The sequence below is a fragment of the Linderina pennispora genome (assembly GCF_002104995.1).
Source record: "Linderina pennispora strain ATCC 12442 chromosome Unknown DL89scaffold_37, whole genome shotgun sequence".
In the NCBI taxonomy this organism is placed as follows: domain Eukaryota; kingdom Fungi; phylum Kickxellomycota; class Kickxellomycetes; order Kickxellales; family Kickxellaceae; genus Linderina; species Linderina pennispora.
The window spans coordinates 45,122-69,253 of NW_024468285.1; the positions used below are offsets into that span (position 1 = coordinate 45,122).

Here is a 24,132-nt window from a genome sequence, read left to right on the forward strand (position 1 = left end):
TGCGCAACGAGATTGGGTTCGCTCCCGACGAGGCGAGCCGCAACATAGACAATGAGGTATCTGATGACTATGGTGAGACCGAGATGTTTGGTCTCTTTTGCGTGCATGTAACCACAACGCCATCGCAGCTGCTGGCACCAAACGTGATGCGCTCTTACATGCAGCTACTGTCCGAGCTGATCCAGTACCGGACTCCGTCACTGATCCGCTGGCTGCCTGTCGAGAGCTGGAAGGCAGTGCTGAACATGCTGATTGAGGGCATTGACCACGATGTGTATGATGTCGGTAGCCGCACCTACGAGACAATCAGCAAGCTGGGTGCGTTTATCAAGCTAGCCGATCTCAGCAGCATACCTATGGATCTGCAGCTACTGCTGCGTGAGGGGGTGGCGCGGATGTTGGGCAAGCTGCTTAAGGCTCTGCTGTTCTCCCCATTCGACTCCGACCTTGTTGAGTCGGCGGGTACAGCCCTCGTCACGCTTAGTCTGATTGAGCCTGCGCACCTGCAGCAGTGCTTCAATGAGCTCCTCACACAGAGCGACTCGACTACGTTTGCTGAGCGGCTGTCGGCGACGTTCGCCAAGTTCAACGCTGATCTTTCAACGTCAGAGGCGATCAGCAACTTCCAGAATTCGACCGCCCCGATCCCTAGCCCAATCGACGGAACCCTGCTTCGACAGCCACTGTTTGAGTTCCTGGTTAATACCCGCGCAGTGCTGCGTGTCAAGTAAACCCCTTTGTGATATTCACTATTGGCAATATCATCTGCTTTCCAACTGGCATCTTAATGCGAAACCAGCGCTTCGTTCCTCTTCATTATGCTGGTCTAGACCTGTTTTTGGAGACTTTGTTGATGTTGTAGCTGTTGCCAGGGTGGTGTCCGCGCTGCAATATGCATAAAAAGGGATTCTGTATACCAGTAATGAAATCTAGACACACGCGCCAGGGTCCATTCTTATACTCGCACTCCCATCTCTGGCACAGCAGCAGCAAAAAGAAGGTACGCCTGCATTTTTCTGTGGATTTGTAGTTTCTGTGCAATTTCGCTTCTCTCCACGCTGCCCCATATCAACCTAGACCATCCTGATCGCAGAATTTGCTTGATCGACCTAATATGCGGGTAATTTATTTGGATGGGGGGAGTGGGCACATATGGATAGCGGATTGCTTTTTCTGTTGCGTCTGTGTACCACAGAAAAGAGGTGGGGAGGGGCAAATATGCTGCGAAACGAGGAATTTGCAATATAGGAGCCATGTGCAATATTCGGATTGACTGATGCCGCCCTACAAGCATAGTCTTCTCCTTGTGCCTCTGCAGCACCCTGTGCCAATTTTGCAATTTATACTACAGCGTGTGGCAAGCCAGCCAGAACATGACTATATACAATTTTCAGACCTGCTGTACAGCTATTCCTCCAGTGCACACGGGAGCATTTATCCCACATACCTCTATATTTTTCTCTCTACCAGTGCTTGCATATTAGGTCGGGTGTTTGTACGTAGTGTCTGCCATTCTCCCTTATCCTCTTTCTCCTACTCTTCATCCCCCGCATTTTTGGTCAGTAGATATAGGCTCTCTCTCGCCAGATTTTCTTAGCTGCTCCCATCCCAGCCATTTCTTCCCCCTTTTCCACTTTGGGTTTTCCGGAATTGTAACAGTAGCAAACTGCAGAATTAGACAGCATAGGGCTAACTAACCATCCTCACCATCGCCGGCCAACACTTTAGAAATTTGCCGAATCTGCGCCGATACTCCTTACCGACGCTTACAAACGGCGAGCCTCTATTTTGACCATATCTGAGGGTTGCACCCTGTGAAAGCAGAGAACGAATGAGCACCGATCTGTCTCAGTCTATCCAAGCCGATATGCAGTCTGCTGTCGATGACAAGTTTGATATGTTCGCCATGTCGACGGGCGTGCCTGACTTTGTCAAGAAGCTGTTTAGGCAAGTAGCAGTATGGAATATCGCCAGACAATGATTGATTTCGAGAATAATGCTAATACCTAGGAGCATGCTCTGTGCTGTTGTCCATTGCTTTTGGCTGCCACCTTTAGAATGCTCGAGGATGAAGCACACCGCGATATTGTGTGCTGGGGGTACGAGGGGGATAGCTTTGTGGTCAAAGATCCAAACGAGTTCTCAAAGTTTGTCCTCCCGCAGCACTTTAAGCACAACAACTTTGCGAGCTTTGTCCGGCAACTAAACAAGTACGATTTTCACAAGGTCAAGGTCACAGAGGAAAACAAGCGGTACGGCGACGAGGTAAATATGAGGCCATATGCTGTCAGGTATTAGCAAAACATCTCGGAGCGTATAGTAAAGGACTGCTGGTACCGTGACTTGCCGTTTGTTTTGTAGGCCTGGGAGTTCAAGCACCCGAATTTCCAGCACAACCGTCCAGATCTGCTCGAGAAAATCAAGCGAAAGATCCCACCCAAGACAAAGTCGCTCGGAGGGCTGGTCAATGGACGGCATGCTGACGGCGAGTTCCGCGTTATCACCGAGGATCTGCAGAGTCAAATACACCTGCTCACACATGCGCACGCCGAGGTCACCATGTATATGCACCAGCTGGGCAAGCAGCAGCAGGCTATGATTGACGAGCTCAACGGCCTCAAGAAAAACATGCAGACGCAGGACCAATTGATGGAGGAATTTGTCCGGTATCTGGTCAATCAAGACGCGGCCAGCAATGGCAGTCGAAGCAGTATCAGTGCGGCTGCCGCAGTCGCTGCAGCTGCTACAGGTATTGGTGGCCTGGGTGCAATTGGCCATGTACCTGGTATCGGCTCGGTCGTATCGCCAGTGGGGACAGTCAATGGAGTTGGGCCCCTGATGGTCGGTAGCGACGCCAATGTCAATGGGGCTGCTGGAAACGGCTCCTTCTTGGGCGACAGCAGCAGCAACGGCAGCGCTAGTTTGTGTGTTGACCCTCAGTTGAAGCAGCAGCAACCACCCCAGCAGACACAGCAGCCACAGCTCTGCGAGCTCCCACACTGATGCTCACAATAAAAATTGTTACTTCCCTCTTCCCACTTGACGTTTGTTTTGTTGTGTTCTTAGTTGTCCTTCTGGTACCATATAGATGTTTATTTCTTCCAATAGTTCTCTTGGATAAAAACACGATAATGTAGTAAAAGAGTAGCAATTTAGCTTTACGTCTCGCGCCATACCAGCTGTAAGCCTTAGATCCAGGGCACGAGCACAGGCGCTGTGGCGAAGCTGAACAGCACGTTCGGATGTTTTACACACCTCAGGCAAACAGATTCTTGGGATACGCTATTATCAAAGGGCCACATTTCTATAGCACGGCCACTTGCCAGTGGTCTCGTTGCGGTTGAAATGTACGCTTTCAAATAACAAAGGCCGGATGGCTGCTGAAGGGTGCTGGCGATAACGCACGGAAGCAGCGTGTACAATGCCCTGGCCATCCATCCCTTGATATTATGTCCTGGGCTGGCACTATACTAGTCGGTCGGTCGCAAACAAGATGCGTCGGCGAATACTTTTCCCTGTTTGTCTCGCTTAACGGGCCCATCACTGGACCCGGGCCGCGCTGGCTGACGTAAATAGGAAAAGAGGCGGAACCTCATATCACGCAGGACAATGGAGAGATGGACAATGTGGTCCATATTCCATACATGGGTTGCCAGCGTGCGGAATGCTCCGCGCATGCATGCAGCAGCAACGGCTTCTGCGTCTGCCGGAGACGATCATGGTGCATGTTTGTGTATGTGTTTTTATTTCCCAGTGAAGCAGCCGTCTTCATATCCCAAGCCCCTGTGAACAAAACGCCCAAGCACCCACCGTTCCTGCCTAGCAGTATTCGCTCGCCCAGCAGCCGCTACTGTGATCCCTGACATACACTAGAAGAGGAAGCAGAAAAGGCGGGGGTGAGAAGCCAGTTGGTGTCCATTAATTGCTTGTTGAGCAGTTACCGCTTCGTTACAGTCAATTTCGATTGACAGCCTTGCCCTATTTAAGCGATGGTGTCTGGCGACAAGGCCAGCTGCTGCTGCTGAACTACTAGACTCTGAGCCATTCCTTCCTTCTATCGCTCCACGCCATTTCGCGCATTTCAGTTCCCCTTCCCCTCCCCTCCCTACCCTCCCCGCTGCGTCCATATCCCCTACTGCTTGTTGTGCTTTCGCAGCAGGCCTAGCTCACCACCTAATTGTCGCAATTTCTATATCACGAAAACATTTCTTTTCTATTTTGTCAGCGCTTTTTGTCGGAGCCGCAAATTACCGGCAAATAATAGCGTATCTCAGCTCACACGGCCATTCATACATCGAACTCTTTGGCGCCCACCAATTCAGCTCCAATTGACTATACTGCCTGCGCTAGTGTCAAGCACTTGCTACATGCTCTGACTTTCCCTTGGTGTGGCAGAGAATCGCAATTCAGCAGTCTGTTTTGACTTTGCAGAACAAGTCAAGCGGCATCCGCCTAGCACAATCGCCGTCTTCTAGCTCCTAGCAGCACCAAAACAAGCCGTTTTGCTTTTACCACTTTGGCTCGTTTGGATTCTGATTCCTTTCTGCGCCAGCGGAGGTAGCACCAAACGAAACGTGCCATTCCCTCACTTTTTATTACCAGCCCCACATATTCGCACTTGCATACAGGCCATTTGCACGCCTGTCAAGCATTAATACCACCTGCCATCCGGCCCTAGCCATACTCAGTCCCCCACCTCGCTACCACTCCACGCCTCAAGGTCTAGATAAACCGTGGGTGATTATCTCGGCTACTTTTCTCCTTATATTACGCGGCATCCCTTTCTACTTCCCGCGCCCTACCCTCTATCGTTTCTCAGCAGTTACTTATTTATTGCTCTAGCCTGTTTGTGTGCTGTGGCCATGGGGATCGCAGCAATTTTCAAGCGCCCAAAGGCCACGACATCGAGCGGAACGCTGAACGACTCCGAAGTCAGTGCCAACCGGACATGTCAGGCGAAGCGAAGCTCGGCACCATCGGGCGATATCAAGCAGCGCTCCGAGTCAAAAAAGGGTGTCTCCAGGAGTACGTCTTCAGCAGCCAAGAGGAGACACCGCACCGCCGCCCAGCCCATCGATGACTGCGAGGACCTGCCCACGCCCGACAACAGTGTTAGCGAGAGCAACAACATCCGTGCCCAGAACTCGGCGCTACCGCAGCCGAATCAGCAGCCGAATCAGCAGCCACTGGACAACCTTGGTCTGAGCCTTTACAGCATAAGGACACCGCCACCTGACCTGCTCGCGCATCAGATGAAGGAGCTTGATCCATTCGGTAAGTTCAACACTGTCGGCCCTTCTAGCACATAGAAATGTAAACAGCCGCACTCGAACAATCGGCGGTTTGAAACTGCCCCTCCCCCTATCCAGGCATATCAGCCACGCGTCGCTCTTATCCATGAGGCGCAGCCGGTTTGTGTTTCGAAAACAGACCGTGGTCCATTGTGTGGGCATGCATGCAGGACTCTGTACTGCATGATCGAATCGTGCCATTTCCGCATCACTGTATTTTGCCAGCGCACCTGCTAATGATGGCCAAGTATGGCTGCTGTAATGTTTTTTACCCATGTAGCTGACAGCCCGCCGCCTCCTGCACTGACCAACTTTGAGGACCCAGTCTACATTCCGCCTCTGACCTTGACCGAGACGCTAGCTTACGAGTACACTGCCCCCAGCCAGCCGGCTACCCAGCCGACTACTGCCGTCCGTGCTACTGCAAGCGCGTCATACGGCGGCAGCTTTGGGTCTAGTAAGCCAGCCCTGTCGCCGACCGGCAACACCGCATCTGGGGGTATGGATCTCTTGAGCGAGTTTAATGCCACTTATAATTACCTGTTTGGTACCCTGCCCCCCGATACTGTTGCGACTCCGCACAACGTCAGTGCCCTAGCCGATGGTCAGTTCAGCACGGCCACCAATTCTGGACCCACTGCGCTATCTTGCCAGACGAAGTACAATTCTGGCTCCGCAGCGCCAGCCCTTAGTGGTCTCCTGAGCCCTGTCAGCGACAAATCCGGGAAGAGCAACACAAAGCATACTCAGCGTGGCGCTGGCAAGGCAAATGCTCGCTGCGATAGCGACTATGCATCATCGGTTGACGAAAAGACCGGTACTAGTGTATCCGACAGGGACTCGTCAGAGGGTGATTCGGAGAGTATGTCGTCTGAGGCTCAACGCGATGAGGAGCGTCGCCGAGAGGATGAAGAGCGCAGGGCTGTCGAGCAGCGCAATCGGCGTCGCGAGCAGCTCAAGCAGCAGGTCGCTTTTGAGCGGATGAAGGAGCGCCACCGCCGGCAGGTTGTCAGTCCTACGTCAGGTCCCAAAAGCATTGCCCGCTGGCAGCAGGATGCATCAATGAACGCTACGATCGGAAATGGGCTTGGATCGGGGAATGACACATTTACTACTGCCCAATCAGCATTTGCCCAAGACACCCTCCATGCCTCATACGGCACAATCAACCGCGGCTATGTGGCTGGTGCTATCCATCACTCAGTATCAAACCAGGGATACGTTGCATCTGGTGGAGGACTGGTTGCAAACGCTCTATATTCAAATGCGCAAGCCAATGCCTCAATGCCGAATGTCGGTACGAACCTTCACGACACGCAGTTTGCTGCCAACCAGACACCGGCACATGGTACTCCAATGTCACCGCAGAGACTGCCGGCAATGGATCCGTTTGCTGCAGGCTACCTGTGCTCGCATGACCGGCCAGCAGATCCAGCAGGTCAACGGTATCTACTATATGATGCCTGGACAGCCCAGGATCTGTTCCTGGACCGATGCTTCCGCCGCAGGCTGCAGCACCGCTTTCCACCATTCCGACGCAGCCCAGAAGCACCTTCATATCCCAGTGAAGCTTGCAATGGAGACCAAGAAGCAGAGTAATCCTTACCTGAGCGACTCTTCTGAGGATGATGATAACGATGCGTCATCGCTCAACGACTCTGAGTCTAATGATAGCTCCGTCACTGGCAATCTTGACTACTGAGTATGCTGCGTCTCCTCCGGTTGGCTTCGATAAAGCCAGTTCCCAGCCGACTCATCCTGCTCCCCTGGTCACCAACAAGAGCGAGAGCGGCTCATCGTCGTCCGACTCGGGCGTTATTACTGTCTCCAGGACAGGCTCGCAACCCATGCTAGCAGATGATGATCGCACAGTTGTGCGTGATAGTGGCACCAGCGATGCTTCGAGCGACTTGTCAAACAACAGCCAGTCCTCTTCAAAGCGCCAAGTGAGGTTCAACGAGACTGTGTCTGTCGTCTTCAACACACGCAACTCGATAACTGAGGATGACTTGGACTCCAAGAGCGCACAGATAATTGGCTACGAGTCAGATAACAGCAGCAATGCCTCCGTCGAGTTTGCCATGTCGGCAGCTAGTAGACCAGCTACTGGCCATGGAATGGCGACCAAGTCGAGCCTGAAGAAGCCGGCTCTTGATGTGGCCAAGTTTGCCAACGACGACGCCTTTGATGCTGGCAACGCTTATAGTAGCCTGCGATACCAAATGCCAATCGACATCTCTCCTCATGCCGCTGCATACTGGGACTTGGGAGATACAGCCACTGCTTTGAATAGCAATCGATCCAGCCAGAAGTCCAGTGCAGCTTCGAGCCGTGACATCTCTCCTACACGCAAACCCCGCCACAAGAAGAAGCACCGCATCGAGATGCAGCCTCTGCGTGATCGTGAGGCAGAGCGCGAGGAGGAGCTGAAAAAGGAAAGCAGGTCTGTAACTCTTCACACCATTGCCCCCACACAGCCAGGCCCGCCCTCTGCCAATTCCCTCCGGTCCGGCCCTAGTCAGCAGAGCATGCAGCATAGACAGACTGCAAATGATGCAGCCTACCCCGCCGTTACTGCTGACACCATGCTTGAGGCCCGGCGTGCACTGATTGGCCACTACACGGCGCCAAATCAGCACATGCCTCTCGGTAACAACATCCCGCGTAGCAACAATCCCCCCACATCTCGCCCGCATGCATCGCAAGGCGTCAAGGTAATCAAGCCTCAGTCGTTCGCTCGCCCCAAGTCCATCCCCGCAAATGTGCCTGCAAAAGCCCCGCAGACCAGAGCCGCGATGAGACCAAAAGAGCCCAAATCAGGTACCCAACAGTGCGCGAGTACTGGAGACCAGGCAAAGGAGCCCACCCAACAAGCGACTAAGTCAAGGATGGAAGGCGGGAATAAGGATCCACAGTCTGAGATTCGTCCGCGACTTGGATGGCTTTGCCCAAGAGTTAGACAGCAGCCAAGAGTTCAGCTTTGGAAACGTCATCCAGAACTTTTCGCTGACAAGCTTCGAGATCACGACTGGTAAGCAAGGCGGCATGTATATCCACTACTCTGACAGAAACAGCAGCACCAACAACATAACCGGGACTGGCCAAGGTAACGAAAGCGACGGTGATGATATACCTCTGGCTTCTATCATCAGATCCAAGTCTGAGCCATCTGTCTACCCTGCCCGGCACTCTGTTGATGCGCATCTTGCTCGTCTGAATGCAAATGGTGATGAACAATCTCGCACCTATGACTCGGACAACCACAACAGTGCTGCCGCTGCCGCTGATTTATATCAGCCGAGGCGTTTCTTGAGTAGAAGGCCACGAGCTGCTGACAAGGACTCGAAAGTCAATAACCAGGTCCCCAAGTTTGAGAACATAAGGTCCTTCTCTATGGATAATGGCTCGCGCCCTCTCAAGAAGCCTGTGTCTGCAGCAGCTACCCAAGAGCCCCCAAGCGCAAGTTCCGCAAGTGGGGTGGTATTTTCTAGCCAGCCTATTCTCTTACATTTCATTTCTTAATATACCCTTATTCCTCCACGACAAACAACATTGGACAGTTATATACTACACATGAGCTAATTCAAGCAATTACAACACATTTTGTCTAACATGTAGATCACCAACTATATAGTAGATGGTCTACAAGCAAGCCCAACGTGCAGTCAGATAAGAAACAATCATTCACATGTGACGCTGTAAACAGACTTGGTACTAGATATACTAAGTCTAGGTACGGATATATATTTTAAACTGCAACCAGAAAACAAAGTACAAAATGGTTGCACATGTTTTTACTTGGGGTCAGCATGCATGGCTATTTTGTGAGTGCATCATGCATAAAGAGAGCTGTAGATCAGTACAAACCCTTTAGCAGCCAGACTCTGGATCAGTAGCAGGGACCCGTTGCAAGGCCAGTGCTTGAACAAGTTGATACGTGATATATAACCTCAATCATGCAATTTTTAATATTAAATTCAAAAGTACCATGAACAAGTAAAAAATGTCTATGTCGTTATTCAGGCTGTGGTGGCAATCATTAATAGGTGTATTTGTTGTATTTACATGAGTGTTAATGAAGATATATACAGGTATTGCGGGTCCACGACGCTACTCACCAGACAGGCGCTGTGCATGTTTGCCAAATGCTACTTTGGTGATATAGTGTAGAGCGTGTGACTGGACACCTTGGCAGCGTCTGCACTCGAGCACACAATCGCACATTCGACATGTCAGACAGCATCCTGTCAGGCAGTAGCGACATGGACACCGACAAAGATTGCTGGGCAGCTGTTGATAGATGCAAGGAAGGAGATGGTTTGAACAAGAGTGTGGTTTGTGTCTTGAGGGATGAGATGGAGGGCAAAAATAGCGCCAGACACCGACCCTTTTATATCGTCTGGGCAGGCTTTCTCTTGGTGGGCTGCCCAGCAGGCCGAATAGAACGCGAAAATCATGAAACACGTTGCCCCCTTTTCAGCGCTTCGCCGGGCTCCCACACTGCTGCACCTGCAGCGGCCGTCATTGGCTGGCGGGGGCGCTGCACATGCCGAATTTACTTTTTCCTTGGGACGCCGTTGCTGCCATATAATGTGTAGCTGCGGTGGTGGGTGATGGAGCTGCATGCTAGCCATGCATCACTGTTCGGAGTGCCAATCTGCCGCTGACCAGCACTCCCCACCGGCTTGCCTGATGTGCATTAGGCGTTACCAAAAAAGTGCATTATTGCTATTTAGCCCGGTGGCCGGGGTCGTTTTGCAAGAACAGGCTCTTTCTGCGTCGGACCAGCTCAGAACAGGTACGTGGTCCAGAATTTTTATGGCTATTTTCACCACGACCTGGACTGCTGACATTTAGGTAGAGTTGGCACGAGTATACACACATGGGCATGTGGCCCTGGGTCATTTCTGCTGGAGACAACAGTGTAGCACCGACGACACCAGGTAGCTGTGGCTCGCTGGCAGCTTTCTTCTGAACAAGCCACCCAGCGCCCTCCACATGAATAGAGGCTTTGGAAAGATAAGCCAGCTAGCGAACATGACAAACACGTCGACTCGCTTGGCTGCACTACCACACACCCTTGCTTCTAAGAATGCTCCATACTACCTGCTGTGCATCAACAGTCATCTAGAAGACAGCATATATACTGAGAGAGAATATCAGCAATCAACACCAACATCTTGTCTTTCATTTTATTAGTGCTCCATTTTCTGAGAACTCAGCAAGCCGATTGGGAAGATGGCCGAGCGGTCTAAGGCGCTGCGTTCAGGTCGCAGTCAGTATCACTGGCGTGGGTTCGAATCCCACTCTTCTCAGCTTTTGCGCTCCCTTTTTGGCAATCTGCGACCAGCAGGATCGCCCAACCCAACATCGCTATGCTGAATCCACCTCTAGAGCAGAGTCCTTGGTATCTTGTATGTGGGTTGCTTTTTTACTGCAATGCCTTGAGTGGCAGCTGATCCCAGTGGACCAGCGCAGTAGTCGCCTTTGCTTTCCCCTTCACGGAATTAATTGCGTCCTCTACGCACCGGCAGCTCTTTGCTCAACCTTTGTTCATAGTGCTCGCCTTCAGAAATGGGCAAGAGAGCACAGTGCACATGTTTAAGGCCACTAGTAGAGTCTAAAGTAGCGGCTAATCTCTGAGTACTCGCATACAACAACATCCGACTGTATCCGTTCTATATTGCTCCGGATTACATCGGCATGCTCAGTATCCACGGCAAGTTGCTGGAGTGCCGGAAGAGAGAGAAGCAATCTAGATATGGCTGCTTCATCGAAGTGGCTTGTGGCACGCATGCCGAAAACCTGCAAGCTCTTGTTCGTTGTCCGGATGTCGCTCGAGGTTTGTAGATCGTCCAGCCGGATAGCGTTATGACCAGTTGGTGGAATAGCGTCGCAAGTATCCTCCGACATGTAGCTCTCTCTCCAGTAGTAGGAATCCCTATCATCTGGGTCCATTGTCGTGCATGAAATTCGGAGGTATTTCAGTAGGACCAACTGTCCCAGCAGCTGTTTGATGAGTGCCACTGGCGCGATGTCTGTGTCCAACGAAAGACATACGAGGCTATGCCAGCAAAGGCGTGTTGGAAAGGGCACCATGGTCTGAAGTAGAGCTCTCCGAACCGAGGAGTCAGCTAGATAGAACCGGGTGACAAAGTGTGCAGGATCATTCACCTTGCTACCCCCACCAGGTAAAATAGTCTTTAGGTGAAGGCAGCTAATGTTGCGAATAATGCCAGTGTCGATCTGGGCGAGTTTACGGTGGTTCTCGTTGATCTGCAGCAGCCTCAGCGGGCGCGTTTTGGAATGAGGAGTATGCATCCCGATACACACCGGTGGATTGGCTAACCAGCAGCTTTGAGAGTTTTGGAAATGTACGCAAGAGATGGGCAGGAAGGGCCAGGGTTTGCTGCTGAGAATCAGACCCGCTCTTAAAGTGGAGCTGGAGTTCAGTGAGTCGGCTGAGAGGGCCCGTCCAAGCAAAGCCATGTTTAAAGATTCCCACCGGCACCTCGTTCTCTATATTAAGCAGTCTCAGCTTCCGAAGATTCAAACACTCAAAGTATACCTCAGGTGCAAGAACCCGGAAGCAGCTCTCGTCAAGCTCAAGTGAAGCCAGCATAAGAGTTGCTGGCGCGTGGAATGTCAAAGTCGTTGGCTGGAAACACTGGAGAGAGGAAAGGCGGCGAGCAAATCTCGAGAGCAGCGTCTGGTAGTGTGGTGATATGGTATAGTTGAATGGCTCGGGTGTAGTAGGAGAGGGAGGGGCTCCCAGAGTATCATCGGTGTGCGGGGGAATAGCTGCATGTAGCCCAATTGCTTTCAGGGTTTGGTAGCTGTGCCGAATGAAATCGAAAAAGGCATTGGCATCTTTCTGCATGTCCAGAGTGTGACAGTCTGTTCCCGACCTTAAAATGCCTTTGCCATAGAATTGGATCGTGTTCAGCCTATCCCAGGGTGGTGATGTGAGACCAAGGGCACCAAGTGCGGTTGTGAGTCGGAGGGGTCCAGTGTAGTCGTCGCTCATGATGACACGCAGAATGGCTGGCAAGTGTGGGTTTTGCTGACAGAGGAGCGATGTGATGTTGGAAACCCACACTACCTGCCCGACATCCTTGCTGCGCTGCTCAGGATGGGTGCGTATAATCGTTTCGCTGGACAAAAACAAACCGATAGGCATGTGGTGGCATACAAGACTTCCAGTGGCGGCAGACGGTGGCGATGCGCATTGCCTCCCAGTAATCAGCGAGGACAGCATGCTCGTGGATTATGTCCTGGCACAAGAAAGCTATTATTCTGGTAAGAATGTTGGCAGGCAGCTCGTTAAGGGTGTGAGTAGGCATCTTTGGGAGGGATTGGAGCGGAGGAGGATTGGATGATTCCAGTGTACGCCATGGCGACCACTTGGGTTTTTATACTTGTTCTGTAGCGCTGGGTGAGGGCTGTGTTGTCCCCTGGGTATTGCAGCGACACACATCTTCCTTACTAAGACACGTATCTGGATGAAACAAAAATGCACAGAAGGTCCTGGAGACGTAACGTCTAACCCTATGGCCATCGAGAAAACAGTGCCGTGGGAGCCAGCTTTTATCCCGTCATGCACGTGTGCAGCACCGAGTCGAGCCATGTGGGTCTTTGTAGGCTAGAAAAGATTGTGAACGTGCTGCAGTACCTGCTGTGTTCATGGCTGGGCAATAGAATGGGAATCAGATTTGATCCAATTATCCTTATTTGGCTTTTTGGTGAAGGAAAGGCTTAAGGTATCCTGTCTCTGCCACCTGGACAGCCATAGATGCGTGTCATTTTTATGTGAAAATCAGCAGAGTTAAGTAGTGCACTGGTGCTCTTGCAGTCAACACAGGCTCCGCTGGCTATATCTACTTGTAACAATCGTACGTCATTCCGACATTCATGTCTGAGCTATGTGGCCATCGGCTTTCAGGTACCGACTGTGCTCTGTCTATAGACATATACCACCACGGCACCACCTGTTGGTGGTATTGCAAAATATAGAACTACTACAAATGGAGTCTATCAAAATGGCCCGTCTCTGTACTGCGACAGCTAGAAAATCGGCGCTCAACACAGCAACCGGGTTTGGCAATCTTCTTGGAATCAAAATAGTTTGTAAGTCCCAAAGTGAAACACCACTCGGCAGGGACATCCTCCGCAGCCATTCCACCGCTCGCGTCGATTATAAAAGACCGGGGGCTGTCGCTTACTCTCACAGATTTGTTCATTATTTTTGTTGCAACTTCGTTTTCCTATAGCCTTGCCATGGTTTCAACTTACCTCCCGGCCCACGTTGATCGCAGTGCCATCCGTCCTTGCATTGTTGACATGAGGGTGCCATTCATCGATATTAACAGCGAGAAACAGGCCATCCAACAGCAGCGAGCGCACAAATCACCGTTCATCGTGCTAGAGAAAGATTACTTCACAGTCTACAATGTCAATGGTGGCCCATTAAAGTGTGACTATATCTCCCGGAACTATATCACAATGATGATGCGGTACTACCCTGAGCGCCCTGGTATGTGGTGTTGTTTTCAGGTGCGTAATGGCCTGACTTTCAATCCCGAGCCACCAGCTATCTACTTTATTCACGAAAAGTCCAGCGATATTCTGATCGAGGACCAATCAGAATGCAACACGGTCTTGATATATTACAACGAGAAGGACATTGCGAGGTTTGCAGCGACAACAAGGGCTGCAGATGGCTGCTGCAACCATTTCTTTGTTGTGTATGGGGATGGAGTCGAGCAGTGCTTCGATGCCAATAATCCACAGAGCAGCTACACTTTCCCACGCACCCTCAAATTCGCGTTCTTACCGGCAGTGAGGAAGGGCGTTGACGCGATTGAAAGGTTCAAGGATGAAGACAGACTGTTTGAGGAACGCCAGATATTCAAGCGCCTGCCAGACGGAGGATTCAAGCTAAGGGACATTAATGGCGCCGAGGTTCATGATGGCGAGGAGTTTTCATTGGTTGTCAAATTCGATGACGATGACGAACGCGAGTTTGATACATATGCTCTCGAGATATACGAAGGCGAACTCATGGCTGGGCCAATCCTTGACACTCTATTCACCTGCGAGACAATCGAAGGCATTATGTACCTGAATTACAATGGGCAGTATCTACACTGCCCTGATGATAAAGATGGTAGCATAGTTGTCTCCCCAGAGCTGCCCGAACGATCCGACCGTCTTCAAATCAATTATGACGGCGCGGACATCCTCCTGACCAGGTGGGACACATCGGATTTTGCTATCTATGAATAGGTTAAGGCATCGGTAGGATGCATTGCACTCCATGGTAATTGGTATGAACAGCGCCTTTATGGTGCAGTGCGACTTCAGCTCATCAAGGTATAAATAAAACATACCTTCTACTCAGCTGAACTCTAAGAAAGTGAGGAAGGTTATATGATAGACGTCGTTTACAGCGTAAGCCCCCTGAGGAAATCTCTACGCACACCAACAAACCAACACATTCAAGGTATTCCTTATAACGATGAATCAAAACAGCAAAGGTAGCCGCAGAAATTTGGATACAGTAGCAATGCCATTAAAGCCTGGAGGATAATAACGCAGCTTACATATCCAATGCCTGGAATGTGAATGCCTCAATATCAATGTCGCACTTTTGTGCCATCGCTGAAGCGGTATGTTAATGGTAGTGTGTCTTATTCAGGAATCATGAAACACCGTTCTACACCTTGACAACGCTCTTGCCGAAGTTCTTGCCGTCAAACAGGTTCAGAACTGCCTGAGGAGCGTTCTCCAGACCAGTGGTCTCATCGATGCGGTACTGAAGCTTACCCTCCTTGTACAGTTTGCCAACTTCAGTGACAAAATCGCTTTCGACTGATGTTCCATAATACTTGCCAACAAGTATACCCTGGAAAGTAGCAGTTTTGGTCAGGATGTTGAAAGTGTTCTTGAGGCCGTATGCCTCATCAGCCGACTTGACGTTGTACTGGGAAATCATACCACAGGAGATAATGCGAGCACCAGTATTGATGTTAGCCAGAGCAGCATCGAGGAACTCACCACCGACGTTGTCAAAGTAGATGTCAATGCCCTCAGGAGCAGCCTGCTTGATTGCCTCGGTGAAGGTTCCGCATGTCTTGTAGTTGAAGGCAGCGTCGGCTCCAATGCTCTTGACAAGTTCGACCTTGTCCTCTGAGCCAGCAACACCAACAACCCGCAGACCACGAGCTTTGGCAAGCTGAACGACAATCTGGCCAACAGCACCCGACGCTGAAGAAACGAGGATAGTCTCACCAGCCTTTGGCTTACCAATCGTGGTCAGACCGACAAAGGCAGTGAATGATGCCATACCGAAGACTGTAATAAAGTCGCGGGCATCGTCAATAGTACTGTGGGGAAGTTTGCGCAAATTACCTGCATTCACAACTGACTTGGTCTCCCAGCTCGCGTTCGGGACAGCAACAATGTCGCCTTCAGCAATGCCAGTGTTGGTTGATGCCTCCACAACAGCGACACCAAAGTTGGAAATCGGCTCATTAAGCTCATAGCGGGGGACGAAGCTGTTTGTAGCGCCGCTCAGACGGCCACGCTGGCACGGATCAACAGAAAGATAGAGATTGCGGACCAAAACCTGGTTCTCCTTAAGCGAGTCCTTAGTGGGGGCCGGGGCGGACACGACCTTGAAGTTGTCGAGGCTCGGGGCGCCGCTAGGTGAGTACTTGTTGGCCAGGACGCGAGTGATAGAGTTTTCAGATGTCATATTCGGTGCTCAACTTCGAATTATAATCTTGGTTATGTGAGGTGTCTGGTCTTTAGATGATGTGATGGTGGTTTAAATATTCATTACAAATGGATGCATTTAGATACATGTCAGGAGTGACTGATGTTATAAAATGAAATAGTTCAACAACACTTGAAGCGAATAGCAGGCAAGATGTTCTGCTGATGACAAATCGTTAAAGATAAGGGGGTGCAAAAAGGCGGTGTTCGGAATGGCCGAGTATCCGCCTGTATTTAGTAATACACACTTCACATGTATTCGCATTCTTTGGCTCGGCACCGACATTCCATGCGCTTAGCTATGTAGTCCGATAAAATGTTAATCGATCTAGTTGTGCTTGTCTCTGCCCTGCATATATTTTGTTGTTACTGAGGAGAGCTACACTCATACTAAGCTTCATTACACTCTTGCCAATGCTCACTGCGCAAGAATCGTTCTCTACTTCCTTGGTTTCATAAACCTTGTACTGGATCTTGCGTTCCAGATATAGCTGAGAGACTTCATTTGTGTAGCCGACTCTGCGGTGTGCTGTGTGGTGGTCCAAAGGAAGAAACCCCTGGGCATAGCACGTATGTGGATAAGTGCGTCCAGTCTCTTGTTTCCATACACAGCATCGGATAAGCCGGCGCTAGTTTGTGAAATGGGCACACGCTATCCAATACTTGATTTATTATCCAAGACAGGCATGGCCCCTTTGATTACATGCTTACTCGTGGGTGAAGTTAGGCTTGCGCTTCTCGGCAAACGCACCCATGCCCTCCTTCTGGTCCTTAGTGGCAAATGTGGCCTGGAACAGACGACGCTCAAAGTGCAGACCCGACGAAAGGTTAAGCTCGTACGCCTGGTTGACAGCCTCCTTGGCCATCTGCACCGAGACAGCGCCCTTGGACGCAATCTTGGTTGCAGTCTTAATAGTCTCCTGCAGCAGGGTCTCAGGCGGGAACACGGCGCTAACCAGTCCCAGAGTCTTCGCCTCCTGGGCATCCAAGTTGACCGAGCCCGCCAGGATCATCTCCATGGCCTTTGACTTGCCCACAGCGCGAGTCAGGCGCTGAGTGCCGCCAGCACCCGGAATGGTGCCAAGGTTAATCTCGGGCTGGCCAAACACGGCCTTCTCGCCGGCGTAGATGATGTCGCACATCATGGCTAGCTCGCAGCCGCCACCAAGCGCATATCCGTTGACTGCGGCCAGCAGGGGCTTGCGCAGCTTGTTGATCTGCTCGACCCAGTGGCCGAGGAAGTTGGACTTGTAGTTGTCAATGAACTCGGTGTCCTTCATTTCCTTGATGTCGGCGCCCGCAGCAAATGCACGCTCGCTGCCTGTCAGGACAATGGCGCCGATGCCGGAGTCGTTATCAAAGCGGGCCAGCGCGTCGTTGATCTCGTGAAACAGCTCGCTGCACAGGGCGTTCAGGGCCTTTGGCCGGTTCAGCGTGATGATCGCGACACGACCTTGCGTCTCAGTCTTGATCATGTTGTAGGCTGGAGCCTCGGTCGACACTACAGGAGATGTGCGTGTAGGTTCAGCAAGCATTGTCATGTTGATTAGCACAAGTACCGTCCGAGGCGTGTAGAACTGACGTCAAAAGAGAGAGACGGGCGTGCAGTAAACCCTAATATCAGCTGTTGCTTAACGGATATAGCCCCCTTTGGTCCTTACCAAAACGCATGGTGCGAGCAGCACGCATGGCAGTCGACGCCACAGCGGCCTTCCGGGTGAGCGGGGACGAGACGATAGAGCGGAACATGGCAATCGGTTGAGAGTTAAAGCGATGGTTGCAAGAGTTTGAGAATAAAAGAGGTATGCCAAAGGAGCAAAGGCGATGCAGAGGCGAAGGAGTGCGTTCAGCGATGCTTGTCAGGCATATTCCCCTTGTCCCGCACTGGCCATTCCCACGGAATTCGCTATCCAGTGCTTATCTCGGAGGCACCAAAAAATTCACACGTGCAGATGCATTCAAGACCCGCGTAGTAGCGCAGCCAGTTCTGCCATCGTCATGCACCCGCCAGCTACACAAATCGGCAATGCAGTCCAGCCGCGCAACACCCAAAATCAGTATCATGCAATCAGCTGATCTTGATCTAGCACACGCAATTTCGCAGAGACACAGCGAACAGGCAGCAGTTTGGCTGCTGGCACCAGGCGCATACTTGCACGAAATAGCTGCACAGCCAGACGGGACCTTTCTCTTCAAAAAGTCGACTCTTCGAATAATCCAACACTATGAAGTACGTTTTCGATGATGATGGATACGCCGCTGCTAGGGAAAATAATGCGGATCCGCGAGTGGATGGGGTCGTACTGCTCGAGAGCAGGAGTGGTGCCGCCGAATTACGGGAGGGCAGAGCATTTCAGGAATGAGAGGCCGAGTGAGAAATTGGCAGCTTGAAATTAGCAAACCCGACGCATTCTGATGTTCGGAATTGGCGCTCAGCACGGAAATGCACACCCTCCCATTTCGCAGCACCTTCCGATTTCAGCGAGCAATTCCCGCAGCAGCTAGGCAGCAGGACCAGCGCCGTGAGACGTGCATTTCTGCCAGCGAATAGATAGGCATACACGGGCGCTTATAAACGAATTGCTGTTAACTTTTTGTAGGCTCGAGATTTGCTCCTTCTCCGGGTACAAGATCTACCCCAGCCGCGGTCGCACCTTCATCCGTGGCGACAGCCGGACCTTCCACTTCCTGAACTCGAAGACCGAGTCGCTGTTCCGCCAGGCGAAGAACCCGCGCAAGATCGCGTGGACCGTTGTCTTCCGTAAGATGCACCGCAAGGGCATCAGCGAGGAGGTCGCCAAGAAGCGCACCCGCCGCGCTGTCAAGTACAACCGTGCTATCGTCGGCACCTCGTGGGAGGCCATCAACGCCCGCCGTAACGAGAAGACCGAGGTCCGCTCGGCTGCTCGCGCCGAGGCCGTCAAGAAGGCTAAGGAGCAGCGCAAGAACGAGGCTGCCAAGAGGAAGGCTGAGCGCGCCAAGGTAAGATGCTGAACACAACATGGCTGGTGTCTGATGTTCCCAAAAGACGGTGTGGACAATACTGCTAACGTTGACACTTGCTGCATTCCTTTTTGTAGAACCCCACTGCTGACCAGAAGTACAGCAAGCAGCAGGCTCGCGGTGCCTCGACCAAGGTCCACGCTACCAGCCGTTAAAGATCTTTTTCGTAGCTCCCATGGCACACCATGCCCTCCTTGCTTGTGTTGAACAAATTCCAGCAATGTGGAAAAAAACATACCCTGTACATGTGGAGTGCATATACGACATGGCATATAATGTATTACGGGCAAAGCTGTCCGCATGTATTGCATTGAATCCGGGAACAAAGCGACTAGGCGACAACCTCCTCCTTCTCGTCGACAATCTCCTCGACAATCTCCTCGACAACCTGGTCGTCCTCGCCGGCGGCCAGGGGCAGCTTGTAGCCGTTGGCAAGGGCCTCCTCGGTCTCCTTGGCAAGCTGGGCCTCGACGCTCTCGCGCCAGGTGTCCCACTCGCTGATAAGGCGGCGGCGCTGGGAGATAAGCTCGGCGTCGGCAGCGTGCAGCTTGCGCTCGTCCTGCTCGTCGAACTCGGTTGAGTAGTTCTTGAGGTTCTTGCGGATCTCGCGCTTCTTGTCGTCGGACAGCAGGGTCTTGGGGCGCGGGCGCCACAGGATCTGCTTGAAGCGCTCGACGACCTCCTTGCGCAGCTGCTGGCCCTTGAAGTCCCACAGGATGTAGCCGTTCTCCATCGTGTGCCTCCACGACGACGCCGACGTGATCACGTAGCGGCCAGTCGGGTCCCAGTCGAGATCGGTCACACCGTAGTGCTCCGCAGCGCCCAGCTGAGAGATGGCATCGCCAGCCACACCGCTCTTGTTGGCGGCAGCCTGGTCAAACTCGACGTCGTAGAACTCGAGATCCCACGCAGTGGTGGTGCGCAGCGTGGCCAGCACGATGTGGCGACCGCGCGGCGACCAGCGCAGGGCAGTGGTGTTCTTGCGGTCAAGCGTCTTGAGCAGCTTGAAGCCCTCCTTCTTGACCAGCTTGCCCTTGCGCTCAAAGGCGTAGAAGCTGACGCTGGTCTTGGCAGCAACCGAGGCCATGCCGCTGGTGTTGGTGGGCGGCGGGGTCGGGTCGTCGGTGTGGATAACAGCGAAGCGGAAGTTCTCCGAGGTCGGCTCCCAGTCGAAGGCCACAGCACAGTCCTTGAGCTCGATGACGTCGACAGGCACGTCGCGCTCGCTGGTGCGGAAGATCTCGAGGTTGGTGAACTGCGACTTCTTGGACTTGGTGTAGCGCTGCACGCGCACACACAGCATCTTGCCCTCGGGATGCCAGTGCAGCGATGCATTGGACACACTGAACAGGTTCTTGGTGCGGACCAGGGCCTTGTCGGGCACGCTGATCAGGCTAACGCGGGCCGGCAGGTTGCCCTCCTCGGGCGTCCAGTATGCCATCAGCTCAGGCTTGCCGGGCTTGGTGCGCGGGCACCACGCAAAGTCCTGGATGCCCGGGACCTTGATCGACTTCTTGTCGAGCAGGCCCATCGAGGGGGCCTCGTAGATGGCCACATGCGAGCCCTGCGACATGCGCGCAAAGTACTTCTCGCTGGGCGACCACTTGAAGTGCGGCCAGCTGACCTTGGCGGCCTTGCCGTCGTCAGTCTTTTGCGGTGCAAACGAGCGCAGCAGCGCACCAGTGTGCGCATCCCACACGCAGAACGTGTTGCCCTCGTCGGCCTCCGTATACGGGTTCTGGTGCTCGTTGCCGGCGCCCAGCAGCTGGTTGACGGTCTCGACGTTGATGGGCTCGTTGGACCACGTGACAAGGTACCGCTCGTTCGGGCTAAAGTCTGCGAGCTTGACGCTCAGGTGCACGAAGCGCATCAGCTTCTTCCACGAGGGACCACCCCACAGCACCAGACCCTGGCGGTGGAACGTGCACATGTACGAGCCCAGCGGCGACCACTGCACGTACGTCTCGGTCCAGTTCGACCGCGAGATAATCTTCTCGGCCGGCTGCGTCTTCTCGTTCCACAGCACCGACAGATCCTGGTCGGCGTACATGGCAAACTCGTCGCGAGCAAACTCGTCGCCAAGCCACGACTTCAGGTGCTCCTTCTCCACGAACGGCTCCTCGGGCGGGTCCTGGTACTTCTCGTCGACCTCGCTGTACTTCTCAATGTCCATGAACGGGTTGACCACCAGAACGTGGGTCTTGTCGAGCTTGAAGCCGCTGAGGTTGCGGATTGCATTCTGCGCCGACTCGGCGGTCTCGAACTCGACGAAGGCAAAGCCCTTGGTCTTGTTCTTGCCCTTGACCTCTTCGTGCGGCATGTGGATGCCGTTGTCCTTGACTGCGCCCGCCTGCTTCTTGAACAGCTTCTTGAGCACAGCAATCAGCTTCTCCTCCTTGCTCTCGTCCACCACAGGCAGATTGTCCACCACCACGACATTCTCAAGCGTCTCCTCCTGCTCGGGGACGACAAACTCCTTTTCCAGATCGCTGAAGTCGATGTCAGCCTCGCTGGCTGGCAGATTGGCGATAGTGAATCCTGCCATTCTTTCGATATCTGTAAACTAGTTATGCGACGGTATAATCTAGGACTGAAATGATGAAAGAGATTGAAATCTGCCCTCTGATATTTTTTTGCTGTCCTAGCCCATGCCCGCAAAATTTTCTTTCTCAGCACCACCTGGTTCAGGCACACGGCCAAACGACCAAGATCAGTAAATGTTCGGATTTCTTGATCAATCAAGGATGTAGCTGGAATTCGGAAGCACATCTATGTATAGTTGCAGGGGCGAGGTTGTAGCCATATGCCATCAAGACCAGTTCCAGCGACAACCTGCTGTCAGTTGGCTTGTCGGCAGCGAACAAGAGCTATCCATCAATGTCTCTGATGGCCAGAGACAGTGCCTCACCGCGCCGAATAAGCCGGTATATTTTGGCAGTAATTACTCTTTTTATGAGGATTCGCTTTTAAGTAGCGGCTCCTGCAACAAGGATTAGCTCCTACCCAGCTGGTGCTGTGCGGTTCTTGCCGCTTCGCAACGCTTAGCCGAGTTGACACAATTCGTGTTTATCAAAAGGTAAAAATGTGCAAGGAACTAGGAAATCTCAGCAGTAGTAGTAGTTGGTCAGGTCGTCGTCGTTGTCACCGTAGCCGGTTTTGGCCGAGTAGAAGTGAGACACCTCGTCATCGCAGGCATTGTTGCTGCTGGAATACCCACCGCCATAGTGGTGCCTGTCGTCATCCATACGGTCGTATCCACCGCGGGATGTGCGCGACAGCTTCGAGTGCATCTCCCGCTCCCACACATGTATCTCACACACAGCCGAGTTTTTGAAAATGCCCTCATCCCGTACTGTCGAGGAAACGGAGCCGGAAGGCGACGGCGATTTAGATGCAGTGGGTGAAGAGACCTTGGTCGAGCACACAGACTGCCCAGCACAAGCTTTTGACATGCGGGCACTTTCCACAATGTCCCCACCCCCAATGTCTTCGTCGTCGTGGAGTGGAGATGCGGTAGTGCGACTGGCACAGGCCACACACAGCCCATCGTCCTGGGACAGAGCCATGATGCGTGAACTTGCCTTTGTGGTATTCAGCAGGCGGCATACTGGCACACCGACGCACTCGCTGTCAGCATGGGCCCCTGCCAACGGTGGCTCGTAGCTTGTTACAGCATTGCTGGTGTGGCGGCGTCGGGGCTTGATCGTGACAGATCCCAAGAACGGGTGCTCGAGCGCCTGCGAAGCCGTCGGCCGGCACTGGGGCTTGGCCTGCAGAGCCCAGCGCAGTAAGTCGGCGGCATGGAGGACTGCCAGAGGCACACGACCGAGCTTGCGGGGGGTTGAGGAGCCCGTCGAGCTACTGGACTGTGTCGACGCGGTGGGACGGATAACCGAGACAGCAAACGCTGGCTTCTTGGACTTGGAGCACGCGTAGCGGCTGCTGGAGTGGGTATTAGAGGCCGACTCCAAGATCTCCGGCAGGCTGTTGCCACGGGTGGCACCATACGTGGTTGGGTCGCGGGAGGACAATTGCACTGGGGTGGTACTGGGGGACACGTAGTAGCCAGTGCTGTTAGGGTAGCTGGTCTCTATGCCGCTGTCAATGTCAATGTCGCAGGCGCCAATGCTGTGTGCGTACCGGGGCTCGTTGTCTGCCTTGCTGTTGCTGACGTAGCAGCCCAGCTGTGAAGTCGAGTAGCTATTGCGGCTGTAGAACGTCTGGCCAGTGGGGCGGCCGGCGGCAGGCAGCATGTCCGCATCATCCATGTCGCAGTATCCGCTGTACATGGATGACCCGCCGCCAACGAAAGCAGCAGCAAAGGCAGCAGCCTCGTTGTCCTCGTCGGAGTATGTGTGTGTGTGGCGTGGCATATAGGACCTGGGTGAGCTGGACGGATGTTGGGCAGGCGGCGATATAGTGGTGTGGGCAGTATGCTCTGCCTGCGGCCGTGGGTCCTCGCCAGCTGCCTTCTTTGCTGGCGGCTTCATATCGTTGGGGATGCTTGACCGGCGGTGCTCTGGCACGGCCTTGGGAACGAACGTGGTTTGGCGCTCGATGAATTCGGCCTGGCCGGGGGTGTACTCGTAGGCATCAAGTAGCTCGTCTATCTGCGAAATGATCACGTCGGTGGTGTCGGAGCGAATCAGAGGGCCGCCCAGCAGACGCAATTCAACCGTAGGCAGGTAGTTCTGTAGCATCATGCCCAGGACCACACCGGCGCTATATATGTCTGCACGCAGGTCCCAGGCCTCACCCGACAGAACCTCAGGCGCAACAAACCCGCATGTGCCACGGCTCGGCAGCCTCCCGCTTTCAGTGGCCGACAGGTCGCAGGCCAGGCCAAAATCAATCAGCTCAATGTGCGAGGGGTCCTTCGGGTCAGCCATTAGGTTGGTTGGGGTGATATCCAGGTGCGCAATGCCGAGGTGGTGCAGGTCCTCCAGCGCAATGAACAGCTGGCGCGCCAGGTACGCAATGTCAAACAGGTCACGGCCCTGAATGTTGAGCGGGTTCATGCGCGGGAATACCATTACATGCTTGCTCGAGTTGTCGGCAAATT

The 24,132-nt window shown here is 53.0% G+C and overlaps 4 protein-coding genes and 1 non-coding gene across 5 annotated transcripts; 3 read left to right on the forward strand and 2 right to left on the reverse strand.

The window, feature by feature from the left end:
• Window positions 1-3,096: 3,096 nt before the first annotated feature.
• On the reverse strand, window positions 3,097-3,493 carry DL89DRAFT_118764 (uncharacterized protein). The gene has a single exon (XM_040883174.1). It carries the CDS (start codon window positions 3,432-3,434, stop codon window positions 3,189-3,191), a length of 246 nt encoding a protein of 81 aa, XP_040739581.1. The 5' UTR covers window positions 3,435-3,493; the 3' UTR covers window positions 3,097-3,188.
• Window positions 3,494-10,523: 7,030 nt separating this feature from the next.
• On the forward strand, window positions 10,524-10,606 carry DL89DRAFT_t164. The gene has a single exon. It is a non-coding gene; the product is annotated as a tRNA-Leu (tRNA).
• Window positions 10,607-10,877: 271 nt separating this feature from the next.
• Window positions 10,878-12,639, reverse strand: DL89DRAFT_271158 (uncharacterized protein). Its single transcript, XM_040888869.1, has 3 exons — window positions 12,452-12,639; window positions 11,621-12,414; window positions 10,878-11,577 (listed from the first exon to the last, which is right to left on the reverse strand). The coding sequence occupies exons 1-3, from the start codon at window positions 12,632-12,634 to the stop codon at window positions 10,902-10,904; spliced, it is 1,653 nt and encodes a 550-aa protein (XP_040739582.1). The 5' UTR covers window positions 12,635-12,639; the 3' UTR covers window positions 10,878-10,901.
• Window positions 12,640-13,293: 654 nt separating this feature from the next.
• DL89DRAFT_271159 (uncharacterized protein) lies at window positions 13,294-14,685 on the forward strand. Its single transcript, XM_040888870.1, has one exon. The coding sequence runs from the start codon at window positions 13,569-13,571 to the stop codon at window positions 14,574-14,576; it is 1,008 nt and encodes a 335-aa protein (XP_040739583.1). The 5' UTR covers window positions 13,294-13,568; the 3' UTR covers window positions 14,577-14,685.
• A 7,087-nt stretch (window positions 14,686-21,772) lies between these two features.
• DL89DRAFT_118853 (uncharacterized protein) lies at window positions 21,773-22,120 on the forward strand. The gene has a single exon (XM_040883175.1). The coding sequence runs from the start codon at window positions 21,842-21,844 to the stop codon at window positions 22,064-22,066; it is 225 nt and encodes a 74-aa protein (XP_040739584.1). The 5' UTR covers window positions 21,773-21,841; the 3' UTR covers window positions 22,067-22,120.
• The last annotated feature ends 2,012 nt before the right edge of the window (window positions 22,121-24,132 follow it).